The sequence below is a fragment of the Gossypium hirsutum genome, chromosome D05 (assembly GCF_007990345.1).
Source record: "Gossypium hirsutum isolate 1008001.06 chromosome D05, Gossypium_hirsutum_v2.1, whole genome shotgun sequence".
Classification (NCBI taxonomy): domain Eukaryota; kingdom Viridiplantae; phylum Streptophyta; class Magnoliopsida; order Malvales; family Malvaceae; genus Gossypium; species Gossypium hirsutum.
Window position 1 is genome coordinate 35,388,710 of NC_053441.1, and position 15,319 is coordinate 35,404,028.

Sequence of the window (15,319 nt, forward strand, 5' to 3'; positions counted from 1 at the left end):
GTAGTGAGTTTTTGCTCGTTCTAGAGGTAACTGCTAAGAATTATCTTTATTACTTTACGCTAGTTAGATATTTGGGTTTTGGCAGCAGTAATTCGTAAAGAACGGGACTCTCCTTTCGTAAAATCATAGTCGAAGTCGTTCGATGTAGTTGGGTAAGTGTTGAACACTCGAGTTCACCATTGTCGGTTCTGTTAGTTTGGTTTAACCGTGAGTTTAGACTGATTTTAGAAGTTTTGTTGTGTCGATTTTAGGTGCTGGTTGACTCGAGAGTATCTTCGCATCAAAATCATACCAGGTGTGTTCCCAAAACGTAGACAATCAAGCTTCGGTGAAAGCTGAAAAACCCTACTGTCGACTTCACACGGGCGTGTGCCTAGCCGTGTGGTTGGCTGTGTCTTTGACGAAGTCATGGCTATGTGCAAGACACGGTCGTATGGTGGTGTGAGTGTGACTGTATGGGCCACACGGGCTAGGCCAAGTTCGGCATGTGGGCCACAAGGGCGTGTGGGTTTTGGGTCAGGCCGTGTAGGCCATACAGGTAAGGCTAATCTGGGCGTGTGGACCCACATGGGCATATGGGCCCATAATTTTAAAATTTTTCCTAGGGTCATATAGTTCGTTTCGATCAACTGTAGGCCTACCGTAGGGTTGGTAAGGGCTAACCAAACTATAAACTATGTGATTTGATATTCTGATAGTCTGCCTTGTATAGGGTATTGATCAGTATATATGTTCTGATTAAGTATATATATATGACAACTGTTTATGAGCATGTTATGCATGATATTATTACATCTGTTATTTCTATATTTGTGATTGGGGTGGGTTTTGTTTATCTGGAGGAAGTGATTTGTACGGCGACACTTCACCTATTTTCTGGCAGCGTGACTGCATATTATCTGTAATGTGTCGCATCGACACTATATGGTGTGTAGGGATGGGTGGGTGTCTTTAACCCCACATGGTGTGATAGGATAGTCGGAGATGGTGTGTAGAGGATGGGGGGTAGGATTTTGCATATATGTACCGCTTATCTAATTCTGTTATATGTATCTGAAATGGACATAAGTCCGAATCAATATCTAATTGTATATGAGATTTCTGTATATTTTGCATGTCTATTTCTGTTAGGTTCACACTGAGTTTACGAAAACTCACGTCTATTTATCTGTTCTATTCAGGTAATCCATAGACTTAGGCGGATCGATATGACGGAGCCTCATGGTGACCACGAGGCCGTAAACTGTTTAAGTTTATGAATTTTATTTTAATTTAAGGATTACTTCTAGAGTTTTGTAACAATTGGACTCTCCGGACTATTTGGTTTACTTTTGGGATTTGGATTTTTGTTTTAACATTTTATTTGTGTCGGATATCTAAAACCATGGTTTTTACTAAAACAAAGGTTTTCCAAAATTACGAATTGGATTTTTAAAAATAACGTTTTCTATAACTTCCGTTGTAAATCACGTTTTGGAAAATAAATTAATTAAATAACGCTTTTGACAATAGATATAAGCAAATATGAGTTATAAAGTTGGAATGATTTATCGTAACGACTTCGTTTTTCAAAACCCTTCTTTGTGACATCTCCGGATTCGGCCATAATGTCTAGGCCGGATTGGGGTGTTACGTCTAGGCCAAAATTGTGTTTCAAAAAGAACTAGTTTTTTCCAAATAATTTGGATAATTTTGAAAAAGTATGTGGTACACAGGGTCTCCGGCGCCTATCCTGTAAGTATTTCTGAACTTAGATAGAATATTCTTAAAACATTGTAGTTAGTACTTTCTGAAACTGTACTGAGATAGTTAGAGACTGAAACCTCTGACAATATTTTTAAACTTCTGATAATTTACGCATAAAATATCTGCTAATAAATACCGGAACTGATACATAAAATTTTATAATATAGATAAAATTTGAAATATACGATTCGCGCTCATGGAACTCGCGTTCATGGTATTCGTTGGCACGGTAGAGGCTGTAGGGGGGATGAGTTAAGTCTTCCTCTTTGGGCAGTATGCAAAACTTAGACACTAGTGAGACACCAGTTTTGCCTGCTACTGAGACTGGATTTCAAAGTCGTTCGGTTGGAGACGACGCACTGTCTCAAGCCATATTGAGGGTGTTGAAGAGGGTCACTGGACCCTATTCTGGATCTGGAAGACGTGGGTCGGTAACTGAACGACTCCGGTTTAATGGAGCTGAGTTGTTTAGGGGTGTCACTAAAGTCACCCGAGTATTGGTTAGAGGCCACCTAGAGGATCATGAACGATGTCAATTGTACTATTGAGGAGAAACTTAAGGGTACAATGTATTTGCTTCATGACGAGGCATGTCAGTGGTGGTTATCAGTTGATGAGGGTACTCAGTCGGATCATCTAAATTAAGACTTCTTCAAGACTGCTTTTCAGGGGAAGTATATGGGCGCGAGCTATGTTGATGTTCGTAGACGTGAGTTCATAAATCTCACGCAAAGTGATAGATCTGTGTTCAGGTATGAGACTGAGTTTCTGAGGTTGAGCCGCCACGCTCAAGGCATGATGGCGTCTGAGTATAAAAAATGTGCTCACTTTGAGGATGGTTTGAGGGACAGTTTGATGGTTCTGATAGCTCCACAGAGGGAATATGAGTTTGTTGTTCTAGTGGATAAGGCAAAAATCACCGAAGAGGTTAAGCGCATGGAGTGCCAAAATAGGGACCGACAGAGTGGCAATAATAAGAGGGATTTGGTGCCTTCTAGTTCTGTTCAGAAGCCTATGAAACAGGTCAGACTTGATGTACCAATTAGAGTGGGGGTTCTTGTTGCTCCTACTGGGATTCAACCATGTGGAGATTGTGGTAGGCACCATCCGGGCTAGTGTTAGAGGAGGTTAGGGGCTTGTCTGAGGTGTGGGTCTTTGGAGCATTGGATTCGAGAGTGTCCATAGCAGGCTAATTAGATACAAGCTTCAGAACCGGGTTTTGTACAGCCTCAGAGGGTAGTTCAGCAGCCACTTAGGGGCTGTGGACTGACTAGACGTGGTAATGGTATAGGCCAAGGATAAAGAGCACCGGGCAAATGTGCTAGTCAGACTGAGGCGAGGCAACCTGTGTTGGCTTATGTCGCTTAATGCCGAGAGGATAGAGACGCTTCTGACATTATCACGGGTATGTTCTTTATTTTTTATGTACCTTATACTACTTTGATAGACATAGGATGTAGCTAGTGCTGTTTTCGAAAACCTGGGGATTTCTGTTGAGAGCACTTCTAGTGAGATTAACGTACTGAGTCTGTTGGAACAGTCTATTCAAGTTAATAGACTTTATAGGAATGTTTCGTTAAAAGTACAAGGGGTTGTATTTCTGGTAAATCTGATGGAGCTTCCGTTTGGAGAGTTCAACTTAGTTCTGGGTATAGACTGGTTAGTTGAGCATTAAGTTAGTTTGAACTACGTGACTAATAGGGTCGTTCTGAGGATTGTGAAAGATAAAGAAGTGGTTGTGATCGGTGAGCATCGAGATTATTTGTCTAATGTGATCTCCGCTCTTGTGGCTGAGAAATTTGTTCGAAAAGAGTGTGAGGAATTTGTGGCTTTTGTCAGTGTTTCAGTTTTTAGAGACTCTTCTATCGGGGATATTAGACCAGTGAGGGATTTTCCAGATATCTTTCCTGATGAGTTACCAAGTTTACCTCCGAATCGAGAAGTTGAGTTCGGCATTGAGCTTCTACCAAGTACAGCTCTAGTGTCTATCACTTCATACCGTATGGCACCAAAAGTGCTTACAGAGCTGAAGGCTCAACTTCAAGAGCTTTTGGATTGTGGTTTCATCTGTCCTAGTGTGTTTCCATGAGGGGCATCGGTTCTGTTTGTAAAGAAAAAGGATGATATCATGAGGATGTGCATCGACTATCGACAGTTGAATAAATTGATTGTGAAGAATAAATATCCACTTCTGAGGATCGATGATTTGTTTGATCAGTTCTGAGGGGCTTCAGTGTTATCGAAAATAGATCTTCATTCTGGCTATCATCAGCTTAGAGTTAAGGAGGTGGATGTTTATAAGACGGCATTTAAGACTCAATATGGGCACTACGAGTTCCTAGTTATGCCCTTTGGCCTAACGAAAGCTTCGACAGTATTCATGGATTTGATGAACCGAGTGTTTCAGGCGTATCTAGACCAGTTTATCATAGTCTTCATCGATGATATTCTGGTGTACTCTAAGACTGTGGATGGGCATGATGAGCATCTTAGAGTAGTGCTTCAGATACTTCGAGAGAAACAGCTCTTCGCTAAGTTGAGCAAATGTGAGTTCTGGTTAAGAGAGGTAACTATTCTGGGTCACGTGGTTTCTACTGAGGGGATTCAAGTTGATCCTAGAAAGATTGAGATGGTGCTTGATTGGAAACAACCTAAGAACGTATCTAAAATTCGCAGTTTTCTAGGTCTTGCGGGATATTATCAGTGGTTTGTTAGGGGGTTCTCTTTGATTGCAGCTTATTTGACTAAGCTTCTGCGCAAGGGTGTTCCTTTCGTTTGAACTGATGTGCAACAATCGAGCTTCAAGAAGCTCAAGTCTGTTCTGACTCAGGCTCCTATTCTAATACAATCTGAACCTGGTAAAGCGTTTATGGTGTACAGTGATGCGTTGCAGATCAGTTTGGGATGTGTACTGATGCAATATGGTAAGGTTGTGGCTTATGCGTCCCTTCAGCTTAAGACACCTGAAGGGAATTATCCGACGCATTATCTCGAGTTGGCTGCTGTAGTTTTTGCATTAAAGATTTGGAGGCACTATCTTTATGGTGAGAGGTGTATCATCTACACTGATCACAAGAGCCTTAAATACCTACTTACCCAGAATGATTTGAATCTTAGACAGCGTCGATGGATTGAGCTGCTCAAATATTATGACTATACGATAGAGTATCATCTTGGTAAGGCCAATATGGTGGCCGATGCTCTAAGTCATAGAGCGATGACTGATTTGAAAGCGGTGTTCGCTCGCCTTAGTCTGTTCGATGATGGGGGTTTGTTAGCCGAGTTACAAGTTAAGCCAACTTGGATTGATCAGATTTGGGATAAGCAGTTAAGGGATGAGTCTCTGGGTTTGCGGTTTCATCAGATTGAGAATGGCTATACTTCAGATTTTAGACTAAATAAGGATGGAGTTGTGTTTTCGAGGTCAGATTTGTGTGCCGAATGATCTGATCTGAGACAGTCGATTCTGAGAGAGGCGCATAGTAGCCCTTATGCTATGTATCCCGGTGGTAATAAAATGTATCGGGATCTTTGTGAACTGTACTAGTGGCCGAGATTGAAACTAGAGGTAACATATTTTGTTACTCGCTGTCTGACGTGTTAGTAAGTTAAGGCTAAGCACCAGTTGCCTTCAGGTTTTCAAAGGCAATGTAATAAGAAAATGAATGCAGAACATTGCTCTTATTGCAAGTACTCCACAACAATTTTGTTTCGACTCTTCATTTTCCATAAAGGATACTTGCATTCGATATCAATATCTAACATATATTTGGACTATGGTTATAAGTGTATAATACTTCAAATTAATCTAGCTTATTATCAAGTGAAAAAACAGAGAATTTCACATGATAATAAGCAAAAACAGAGAACAAAGAAAAATGAGAAACAAAAAAACAAGAAGCTGAATATGTTTTTTCACTTGATTTATTTTTCACAAGGGATTGTTTTTTAATTTTCTAAGCAGTTGAAGTTTGAAGATGGTAAAATGGTGGAAGCTTTGTACGAGGAAGCAATCAATTTTTTTGTGTGTTTGGTTAATGAGAAAATGTAAAAAAATCTGATAAAAATTGTTTGATAAAAAAATGTAAGAAAATATGGTAAAATCAACACTATTATATTAACAGTTGGGGTAAAATAAATAAAGATTTACGTGACAAGTTGTGATTGGCTGAATTTTTTACTTATAAATATTTTTATTACATAAATTTTTATGACCAATATTTTTTGAAGGATAAAATACACCAACAATCATTTAACTTTCAACTTAATCACTTAACTTTAAAAAAATAATAAATCCATTTTAGTAATTATTTTTCCTTACAAACTAACGAAAAGTTGGCCTGGCATTTAACCGGCCACATTGGAGTGCTTATTGTCATTTAATCTGGTCTAATTTAAGAACCCTAGCTAGGCAGTAGAAGAAGAGAAAAAGGAGAAGAAAAAGAAGAAGAAGAAAAGGAGGAGAAATGGAGATGCCCACCGTGATTCTGGTGTGGGCAGTAGAAGAGAAAGCAGAAGAGAACGCCGGGGCAGCAGCCATAACAATTAACAATAACAATGGAGGAGGCAAGTGAAGAAAAGAAAGGAGGCGATGGCAGAAACAAAGAAGGGACCAATTTTCTAAGACCTCCAACCTTCTCGGGACTCTCAAACGGCAGACTCAAGTGCGTTGAAACAGGCCACGAGATGGTCGTCAAAGACAAGGATTCCTATGCCCACAGCAAACGTTGTCGTCCAGGCCTTATCGACTTTGCTTTGTCTCACTCTAAGCCCCCTCTCAACATGTTCAAACAAGACCTCCTTTCCCGGTAAATGAACTAACAAAAACCCAATGCCTTCCTCTTTCTTTTATTACCTTAATTGAATTAACTTTTTTTTTCTTAACCAATTCTCTTGTTGTTAATTATTTTATGCTAAATGAAGAATGGGTAAACTTGTAGCTAAACTAAGCTATTTTGTGATGACCCAGAATCAAATAAGTCGAAAAAAAAATGTTTTGGGTTAGAAATTGGAAATTTTCTCAAATATTTTCAAGCTGAAAATAAGGGGTTTTGGGGGAGTTACAATATCCTCTAGAAATCTATATGTTTTGTTGGGCACTTAAATTGGGTTTATGCTTTGAGGTTTCTCTTGCTCCAGTATGGTGGTAAGTTAACTGACCAGATGACAAAAAGTGAGTATATGAATATTTTATAATCAAAATTAAAGTTGACCAATATGCATGTCACTTCCAATAATTGCTTTTACCAGCTTCTTTTGCTGCTTTGTCAACGTTCACCGATCATTCAATTCTCCTATTCATCAACGTCACACTTTTTCTTTCATTCCTTTTCGTCTTTAATTAATATTATCTGTTTTTTATTCTTTCATTTTATTTTCGTCTAATAAATAAATTTGAGCTTTCTGTGCTGTTTAATATTCAAATCTCTCCTTCTTTAATTCTATATCTCTAATAATCGTAACTTAAATCTCTACTCCCGCCCTATACATAGTGCTTTCTTTTTCCTTTTAATCGGACGATTTTATGGATCTTTGATCCGTCCTCTGTTTTCTTGTTTTCGGGCGGGTTTTTTTTAGATCGGGAACGACATGAGTAATCAAAAGAAAAGGATCTTCCAAATAGAAGCATTCAAGAACCGGGTCGTGGTGGATCCGAAATATGCAGAAAAGACCTGGAAAATTCTCGAACATGCAATCCATGAGATTTACAACCATAACGCTAGTGGCCTCAGTTTTGAAGAGCTTTACAGGTTTCCAATTTTTTTTCTTTTTAATTTATGTACTTTTTGATTATTCGTTGTTGCCTAGTATGTTATGTTAATTTCCAAATTTTCGACCCTAGAATTTAGTATTATTATTTTGGTTACGTCGGTTACTGCTATTAATTTGATGCAGGCATCTAGATTTTTTCTGGAAATATTTATATGTTTAGATTATTGAAATCTTTTTCTTAAATTCATAAACTTGCGGATGCAACACCAATTAGGGAAAGGATAAAAGATCCTTGTACTGCTTGAGATGAACAGTGATGACATAGAAAGTTTGTATAAATTTGTTATTGATATGGAGTTTTGGTTTGAAGGGGTCTTAAGGTAGTCTTTTCTTTTATGCTTCTTGAGCCTTGATGGTTTTATGATTCAGAAGTTACCTTTCTGCTGTTGAGAGTGTTCTAAAGGAATTGGCATTTCCTACTGGAATAATGGTGTTGTCTAGAATTGGAATTATCGTATAGTATGTTTCTATTATGAAAGATGTGCTAAGGAGAGGACTTCTTCATCATTATGGGTGGGAATGATTTCTTCATTTTACAGAGACAAGAAAGCTATCCAAAATTATCTCTAAAACCCTAAAAGCGCTGCCTCCACCACCACCCTTTCCCAAAAGAAAATAATAGAACTCTTAGATGGGTGAAGAAGAAAGCTTCTTATCCTGCTTGCGGTGAAACCAATGAAATGGTTTATCATCAATTCACTATTGATATGGAATTTTGAGTTGTAATTGGCTGAATCTTCCGTTGATAATTTATCCTTTTTCCTACCTCAACCTCACTAGCAAGAAAGTTTGTATTTGAATTATTATAAATCATCATTTTCTTTTATTGTTTGCTTTTGGATAATTGCATTTTGCCTTCAACATCTGATGTGCCTCGTGTATTTCACTCAGCTTAGAGGATTCAAACCTAGTTGAGCCTTGAAGCTCAGTTTTGTTACTTTCGTTTCACTTTCTTTTAGTTATCTCTTTATAAAGGAAGTTTGTATCTATGCTAAAAGTCTTAAAAGTTTGCTAATGCCTGATGATTATGTGCTTACCAAAGTTCCCTCTCATAGCAATCTTAGCTAACCGCATTTCACATGCATTGCTCAAGTTTTAGATCTTTTCTTTACGGTATTGGCTTTTTGACATGAATTCAGGAATGCATACAATATGGTTTTGCACAAATTTGGTGAGAAGCTGTACTCAGGACTCGTTACAACTATGACTGCACACCTCAAAGAAATATCAAAATCTATAGAGGCTGCTCAAGGTGATTTATTTCTCGAAGAGCTGAACAGGAAATGGAATGACCATAACAAGGCCTTGCAAATGATTCGAGACATGTTGATGTACATGGACAGGACTTATATTCCAAATACCCATAAAACCCCTGTCCATGAGCTGGGACTTACCTTGTGGAGGGATAACATTATACATTCTGGCAAAATTCAGTCGAGGCTTCTGAGCACACTTCTTGAACTGGTGCATAGAGAGCGAACTGGGGAAGTTATAGACCGGGGGCTGATGAGGAACATAGTCAAGATGCTTATGGATTTGGGTTCTTCTGTTTACCAGGAGGATTTTGAGAAGCCATTTCTTGAGGTTTCTGCTGAGTTTTACAGGCGCGAATCTCAGAAATTTATTGAGTGCTATGATTGTGGGGACTATCTAAAGAAAGCAGAGATACGTCTAAATGAAGAAATTGAGAGAGTTACCCACTACTTGGATGCCAAGAGTGAAGGCAAGATAACTCATGTGGTGGAGAAGGAAATGATTGCTAACCACATGATGAGATTAGTCCACATGGAGAACTCCGGCTTGGTAAATATGCTTCTTAATGACAAGCATGGTGACTTGGGTAGAATGTACAATTTATTTAGAAGAGTTCCTAATGGTCTTGCAATGATACGAGATGTGATGACATCACACCTTAGAGAAACGGGTAAACAACTAGTTACTGATGCAGAAAGGTTGAAAGATCCTGTGGAGTATGTCCAACGGCTCTTGGATGAAAAGGAAAAATATGATGGTATCATTAGCCTAGCATTTAGCAATGACAAGACATTCCAGAACGCTCTCAACTCCTCATTTGAATATTTCATTAATTTGAATTCTCGTTCCCCTGAGTTCATTTCATTATTTGTGGATGATAAGCTTCGTAAAGGTTTGAAAGGAGTCAGTGAGGAGGATGTGGAGATAATTCTTGACAAAGTTATGATGATCTTCTGCTATCTGCAGGAGAAGGATGTGTTTGAGAAATACTATAAGCAGCACCTAGCTAAGCGGCTTTTGTCAGGCAAAACTGTATCTGATGATGCAGAAAGAAGTCTGATAGTCAAGCTTAAGACAGCATGTGGATATCAATATACTTCAAAGTTAGAAGGCATGTTTACAGACATGAAGACCTTCCAAGACACAATGCAAGGGTTTTGCTCTAGCCACCCTGAGCTCACAGATGGCCCTACCCTAGTTGTTCAGGTTCTAACAACGGGGTCTTGGCCCACTCAGCCTAGTATTACTTGCCACCTACCCTTTGAGATGTCAGCATTGTGTGAGAAGTTTCGGTCATATTATCTTGGAATCCATACTGGTCGAAGATTATCCTGGCAAACTAACATGGGGACAGCAGATATAAAAGCAATTTTTGGGAAGGGTCAGAAGCATGAGTTAAATGTTTCAACTTACCAAATGTGTATATTGATGCTTTTTAATAATGCTGATAGGCTTAGCTACAAGGAAATTGAACAAGTCACTGCGATTCCTGCTTCAGACTTGAAAAGATGCTTGCAATCAATGGCATGTGTGAAGGGAAAGAATGTTCTTAGGAAAGAACCTATGAGTAAAGATATTGGCGAGGATGATTCATTTTTTGTTAATGAAAAGTTTGCAAGCAAATTTTACAAGGTGAAGGTAGGAACTGTGGTTGCACAAAAGGAGTCAGAACCTGAAAAGCAGGAGACCCGACAAAGAGTGGAGGAGGACAGGAAGCCGCAGATTGAAGCTGCAGTAGTTAGGATCATGAAGTCAAGGAAGGTGCTAGATCACAACAATATAATAGCTGAGGTTACAAAACAGTTGCAGTCACGGTTCCTTGCGAACCCATCGGAGATAAAGAAACGGATAGAGTCTCTAATCGAGCGGGAATTCTTGGAAAGGGACAATAGTGATAGGAAAATGTATAGGTATCTAGCCTAAAGACTTGGCTCCAATAGATCCCTTGTTCCTTTCTGAAAGGTTAGCCTTGACAAGTGAAATGGTAAGGCAGGATAGATCCCTTGTTCCTTTCCGAAAGGTTAGCATTGACAAATGAAATGGTAAGGCAGAAATTGTTTTATATACGCTATGGAAGCTCCATTTTGTTTGAATGGATACCAAGTGGATTCAGCAGTCCAACCAAGCTATTCGAAGTTCGGTGTTAGTATCGGAGATGGGGATATATCTTACACGGGTATGGTTAGATTTTTTATAAGTAATTGTATTTGAAAGATTCTTGGAGGTCATATCCCATACGTTTGCAAACACATGATCATCTCTCACTCTATTCAAGTACTTTTCAGCTCCACTAAACGCAAGGTTTCCCTCAAGGCTACCAAGGCCTAAACAAACATTAAAAAGATTTGAAATCCCCGAACTTGGTTTCTAACCTAAATATACAATGGTGAGAGATTTAGTAGATTCATTTGACCCTTTTCTTTTTACCTCTTCCAACAACCATATTCGGAAATCTCTTTTTACTTGCATTCTTGTTCCTTTGCGTATTTAGTTAAATTAAGTCCACACAATATTTACAGCAGAATGACCCAAGTCTCAGCTAGTCAACTCCATAACATCCAACATTTCCTGTGACAGGATTTGAATATGCAAACCTTAAAACAAAAAATAAGATTAATTCAATCATCATTAAACTTTGGAAGCATAGTTTATAGCTATCTGTTCATAAATTAATACAAATGAATACAGACTGATCCTTAGTTCACCTAATCCTGTGACCCACCAAAACAATCCTGCTGGCAAAAATTTTCAGGCTGGAAATTCATCAATTGAATATAATCCACAAACTCAGTTCATGCCACGGTTTAAGCTTGTCGCCGTCTGCTGTTTACTGTGCAGATGTCGTGTTTCCCCCAACGGTCCAATATTGCTTAACAGCAACCAATACTTTCTCAGGAACCAAGGGACCGTCTTCATGGTCTACCATCTTAGTGTCCCACCTCATTCCTGCTGTTATCTTCTTCACTTTAATTAGAACATCAACTTCATCACGGAATATAACCGCACCTTCTGGACGCAGAATTCGGTCCATCTCCAATAAAATGTCTTCCAAATTACATCTGCAAACATTCCATTTAAACATCTAAGTCCTAGATGTAATAAATCGAAAGCCAAGTAGCTCTAGCAATGGTAAGAGCATACCAAAGAATAGGTAATGATCGTGTTTAACATAGGGGTATTCACACAATTGAAGCACACATCTAAAAGTAAACCTACCTACTTGCACCCATCAATGCAATAGTGCTAGTAAAAGAACAACATAAATTGTTGTATATATTACAATGATAAAAAGTAAAAGGAATGCACATTTAACTAGGTATACTTACTTGTCCTTGTACAAACTGAATAGACCATGTGCATGAATGAGATCATACGTCCTTGGGTATGTGGAGAAAGCCTCACACCTGAACCAGTGAAAGACGAACAAAATAAACAAATCATACAAATTATAAGCAATCATATTATGAGAGCCCCAAGGAGTAGGTCCTGTGCTAGTTTCTTATACCACAATTATAGCCAGGCAAATCAAAAATATTAAGCAGTAGATTAAACTCTAGTTTAAGCTAGAAATATGTTCTTTAAGTTTCAACTTGGTTATACTTGTAGGCAGGCAACACTACGTATCAGAACTTTGCACGAACTTGGGATTTTACTTCAATCTTTGATAAGAGTCCTACGAGGCACTTACCAGTCATGATAGATGCCAATTAATCCTCGCTCATATATGACACCCAGGGTATCTTTCTCTGCTATGGTAGGCATCACATTCATAACCCACAATTTGGGAGAGTTGAGAGCTGCAGCAAATCCTCCCAATCCAGCATTCATATCCAAAATATTACGATACCTCCCAGAGTCAATAAGTCTATTGATTTTCTTATATGCATTGACATGTTTCTTCCATATGTTATTGTCCTCTTCATATGTCTCAACTGAAACTCCAGGAACACTTCCACTAGCAATTCTAGGAGGGACAGCAAATAGCCTCTCTGGGAATGGCTTCAATTCCCCACCAGCAACTTCACTCGAACTACTAACATCAGGGTATGGAGTAACGCACACATCCATTTTCTTGTACCTAGCCAACATCACAAGAGAAGATGATTAAGTAAAATGCAGGATCCAAGTCCTGATACGTGATTTGCAGGTTCCAGCTTTAATTGTTAGCAATATTGAGTCAGTTTCTATCACAATTAGAATATGAACTATGATATGCATGAATAGGTGTGATGTTCATTGGCGTCCGAACTTTAAACACTGCCAAAGCAGAGGCAAATTTTTCACAGCAATTCTACTAATTCCAAAAGTTTCTTACTAGTGACTCTAATAAGATATGAGTTGCAAATTCTAAAGAAGTCTCAAACACAACTCATACCAGACATCGTTAGCCTCTTCAGCCTTGCAGAATTTGGCTTGAGAATCATCTTCTCTACCACGACAAGACTCATCATTGACTCTCTTTTGCCAAATGGCAATTTCACCCTTCTCATGCTTCTTCTCCCAGCAAAGGAGTTTGGCAACATCCTCAATCTTTTGCTGTTCCTCCTCAAGCTCCTCCTTGGGACGCTGCCATGCTTTGTAATTGTTCCTCCAATTGATTGGTGGACCAGAAAGTACCCAGTAGCCACCTGGTCTAAGAACACGATCAACCTCCTTCAAATACATGCCATCTGCAATTTAGACAAATCCATAATCAGTCATCAATCACTTAACATCTACAACGACAAATCCTCACTAAAACAACACCTCAAAGGACAAATCTCAAAGGAACACTCAGTTTGAGCATATGACTCACCATTTGCTCCCCATGGAATCAAGCAACGAGAACAATGAGCCATATCAAAAGCTCTGGATGGATATGGCATTTTTATGGTCCCAAGAACACCAATAACAGCAGGAACACCTCTTTCAAGGGCAAACTGAACCTGTGCTTCATGTGAATCTCTTGGTGCAAACGACATGGTAAGGACGTTTCTACTCCACAAGTATGCCCCCCAACTCGCAACCTATACAAAGGAACCAATTTTTAAGATTTATACACCTAAAACAGATCCTCAAAGCTACAAATCAATAGATCAACTGAAAAAATTTGAAGAACATGACAGTATGACATACCCCACAACCGGTATCAAGTGCAGTCCTTACAGTCCCGTTCGTAATCGGGATCACAGCAGCAAGCTGATCAATATACTTATCCGCACCTTGTGGGAACTGCGTTCCTCCACCAGGGAACCTGAATACATTACCCTCATATTGGATCCAGTTCTGAATAGCCTTCTCTACCGTCAAGGCCTTATAGGGAGCATTAGCATAAGGCACATAGTCCCTACTCTTAGGCCAAGGAAACGGGGTCACGTATCCTTTAGGTGCCGGGACAAGACAATGCAACTTCTCTTCCTCCCGGGGACAATGCCTCTCCCGATAGATCATGTTGTCCCTGGGGAAAGTCATGGCACGCTTTTGATCTTGGCAAGGCGTGTAATCAACGTAACGAGGAGGGCAGGGCTGAAAAGACTTGATCTTTTCAGATTCACCGACGTTCCCCACTTCGCCGGCGTGATGGGTTTCGAAGTTCAACGACGGGATGATGTTACAATCGGCGCCGTGTTTGGTTATCTCTAAAGCTATGCTATCCCCTTTGCCGAAACCACTTCGTTGCCATGCTCCTAATATGTAGAAAAAACAACATAATCCAAAAACGATAAATATCTGAACCCAACTCCTTGTTCTACCATCCGCTGAATTCGGTTTCAGTGCCATTTTTTTAAAATAGTAACCTGCAAAATCATAAGGATCCAATGATGGGGAACAAAGATCAGTGGACTTAAACTAGCTAAGAGCTGATTTGAGTAAAAATTTAAAAAAAAAAAAGAATCTTTAAATCAGAAGGAAAAATATAAACCCATGATGGAAGGAAGGAAAGAAGTGTCAGATGAGTTACCAATCGCATGAATAGATGAAATCAGTGGGTGAAGATCTCAAAGAAAAGAGAATTAAATGATGGAAGGGAGATTTTCAGAGCTTGGAAGGGAAGGGAAGGGAGAGACGTGTCAATAAAACACTGAAAAGTTTTTAAGAAAAAAAAAACCTGATCTCCCCCAAAAGAAATCTTCGATTATATTAAAATCGAAGAAGAACGATCACCGTGGAAACAAGGTTTAGAGAGAAAAGGGTTTTAATTATATAAAGACGGGGGGGGGGGATTGATTGGGATAAAAGAATCCCAAATTTCGACTTTATCTTTTGTCTTTCAATTTGTCGTGAATCCTATTTTTGGGTTTATAAATACAATCCAAGCCTCCTAATTACAAGAAACACAGAGATCTCGCTTTACTTTTAATCTTCCTTATGTTTTAGTTTAAATATAATGTCAGTCCCTGTATTCTTCAACCTTTTACAATTTAGTTTCTATTAACCCATTTCAAAATATATATAATCATTATTTGAATTGAAAACCAAACTCCAATCCATAATATTACTAATAGGTGCATATGGTATTTTAAAAGAAATTTTTAAACCGACTAATAGTATTAAAAATATAAGTGAT

General features: G+C 38.8%; 2 protein-coding genes across 2 annotated transcripts; one reads left to right on the plus strand and one right to left on the minus strand.

Annotated features, from left to right (window-relative positions):
• The first annotated feature begins 6,083 nt into the window (after positions 1-6,083).
• On the plus strand, positions 6,084-11,021 carry LOC107904068 (cullin-3B). Its single transcript, XM_016830336.2, has 3 exons — positions 6,084-6,554; positions 7,324-7,496; positions 8,658-11,021. Exons 2-3 carry the CDS (start codon positions 7,336-7,338, stop codon positions 10,693-10,695), a joined length of 2,199 nt encoding a protein of 732 aa, XP_016685825.1. The 5' UTR covers positions 6,084-6,554; positions 7,324-7,335; the 3' UTR covers positions 10,696-11,021.
• A 346-nt stretch (positions 11,022-11,367) lies between these two features.
• Positions 11,368-15,085, minus strand: LOC107904069 (probable methyltransferase PMT2). Its single transcript, XM_041092909.1, has 7 exons — positions 14,714-15,085; positions 13,888-14,549; positions 13,568-13,778; positions 13,148-13,442; positions 12,461-12,850; positions 12,099-12,176; positions 11,368-11,831 (listed from the first exon to the last, which is right to left on the minus strand). Exons 2-7 carry the CDS (start codon positions 14,530-14,532, stop codon positions 11,600-11,602), a joined length of 1,851 nt encoding a protein of 616 aa, XP_040948843.1. The 5' UTR covers positions 14,533-14,549; positions 14,714-15,085; the 3' UTR covers positions 11,368-11,599.
• Positions 15,086-15,319: the final 234 nt, after the last annotated feature.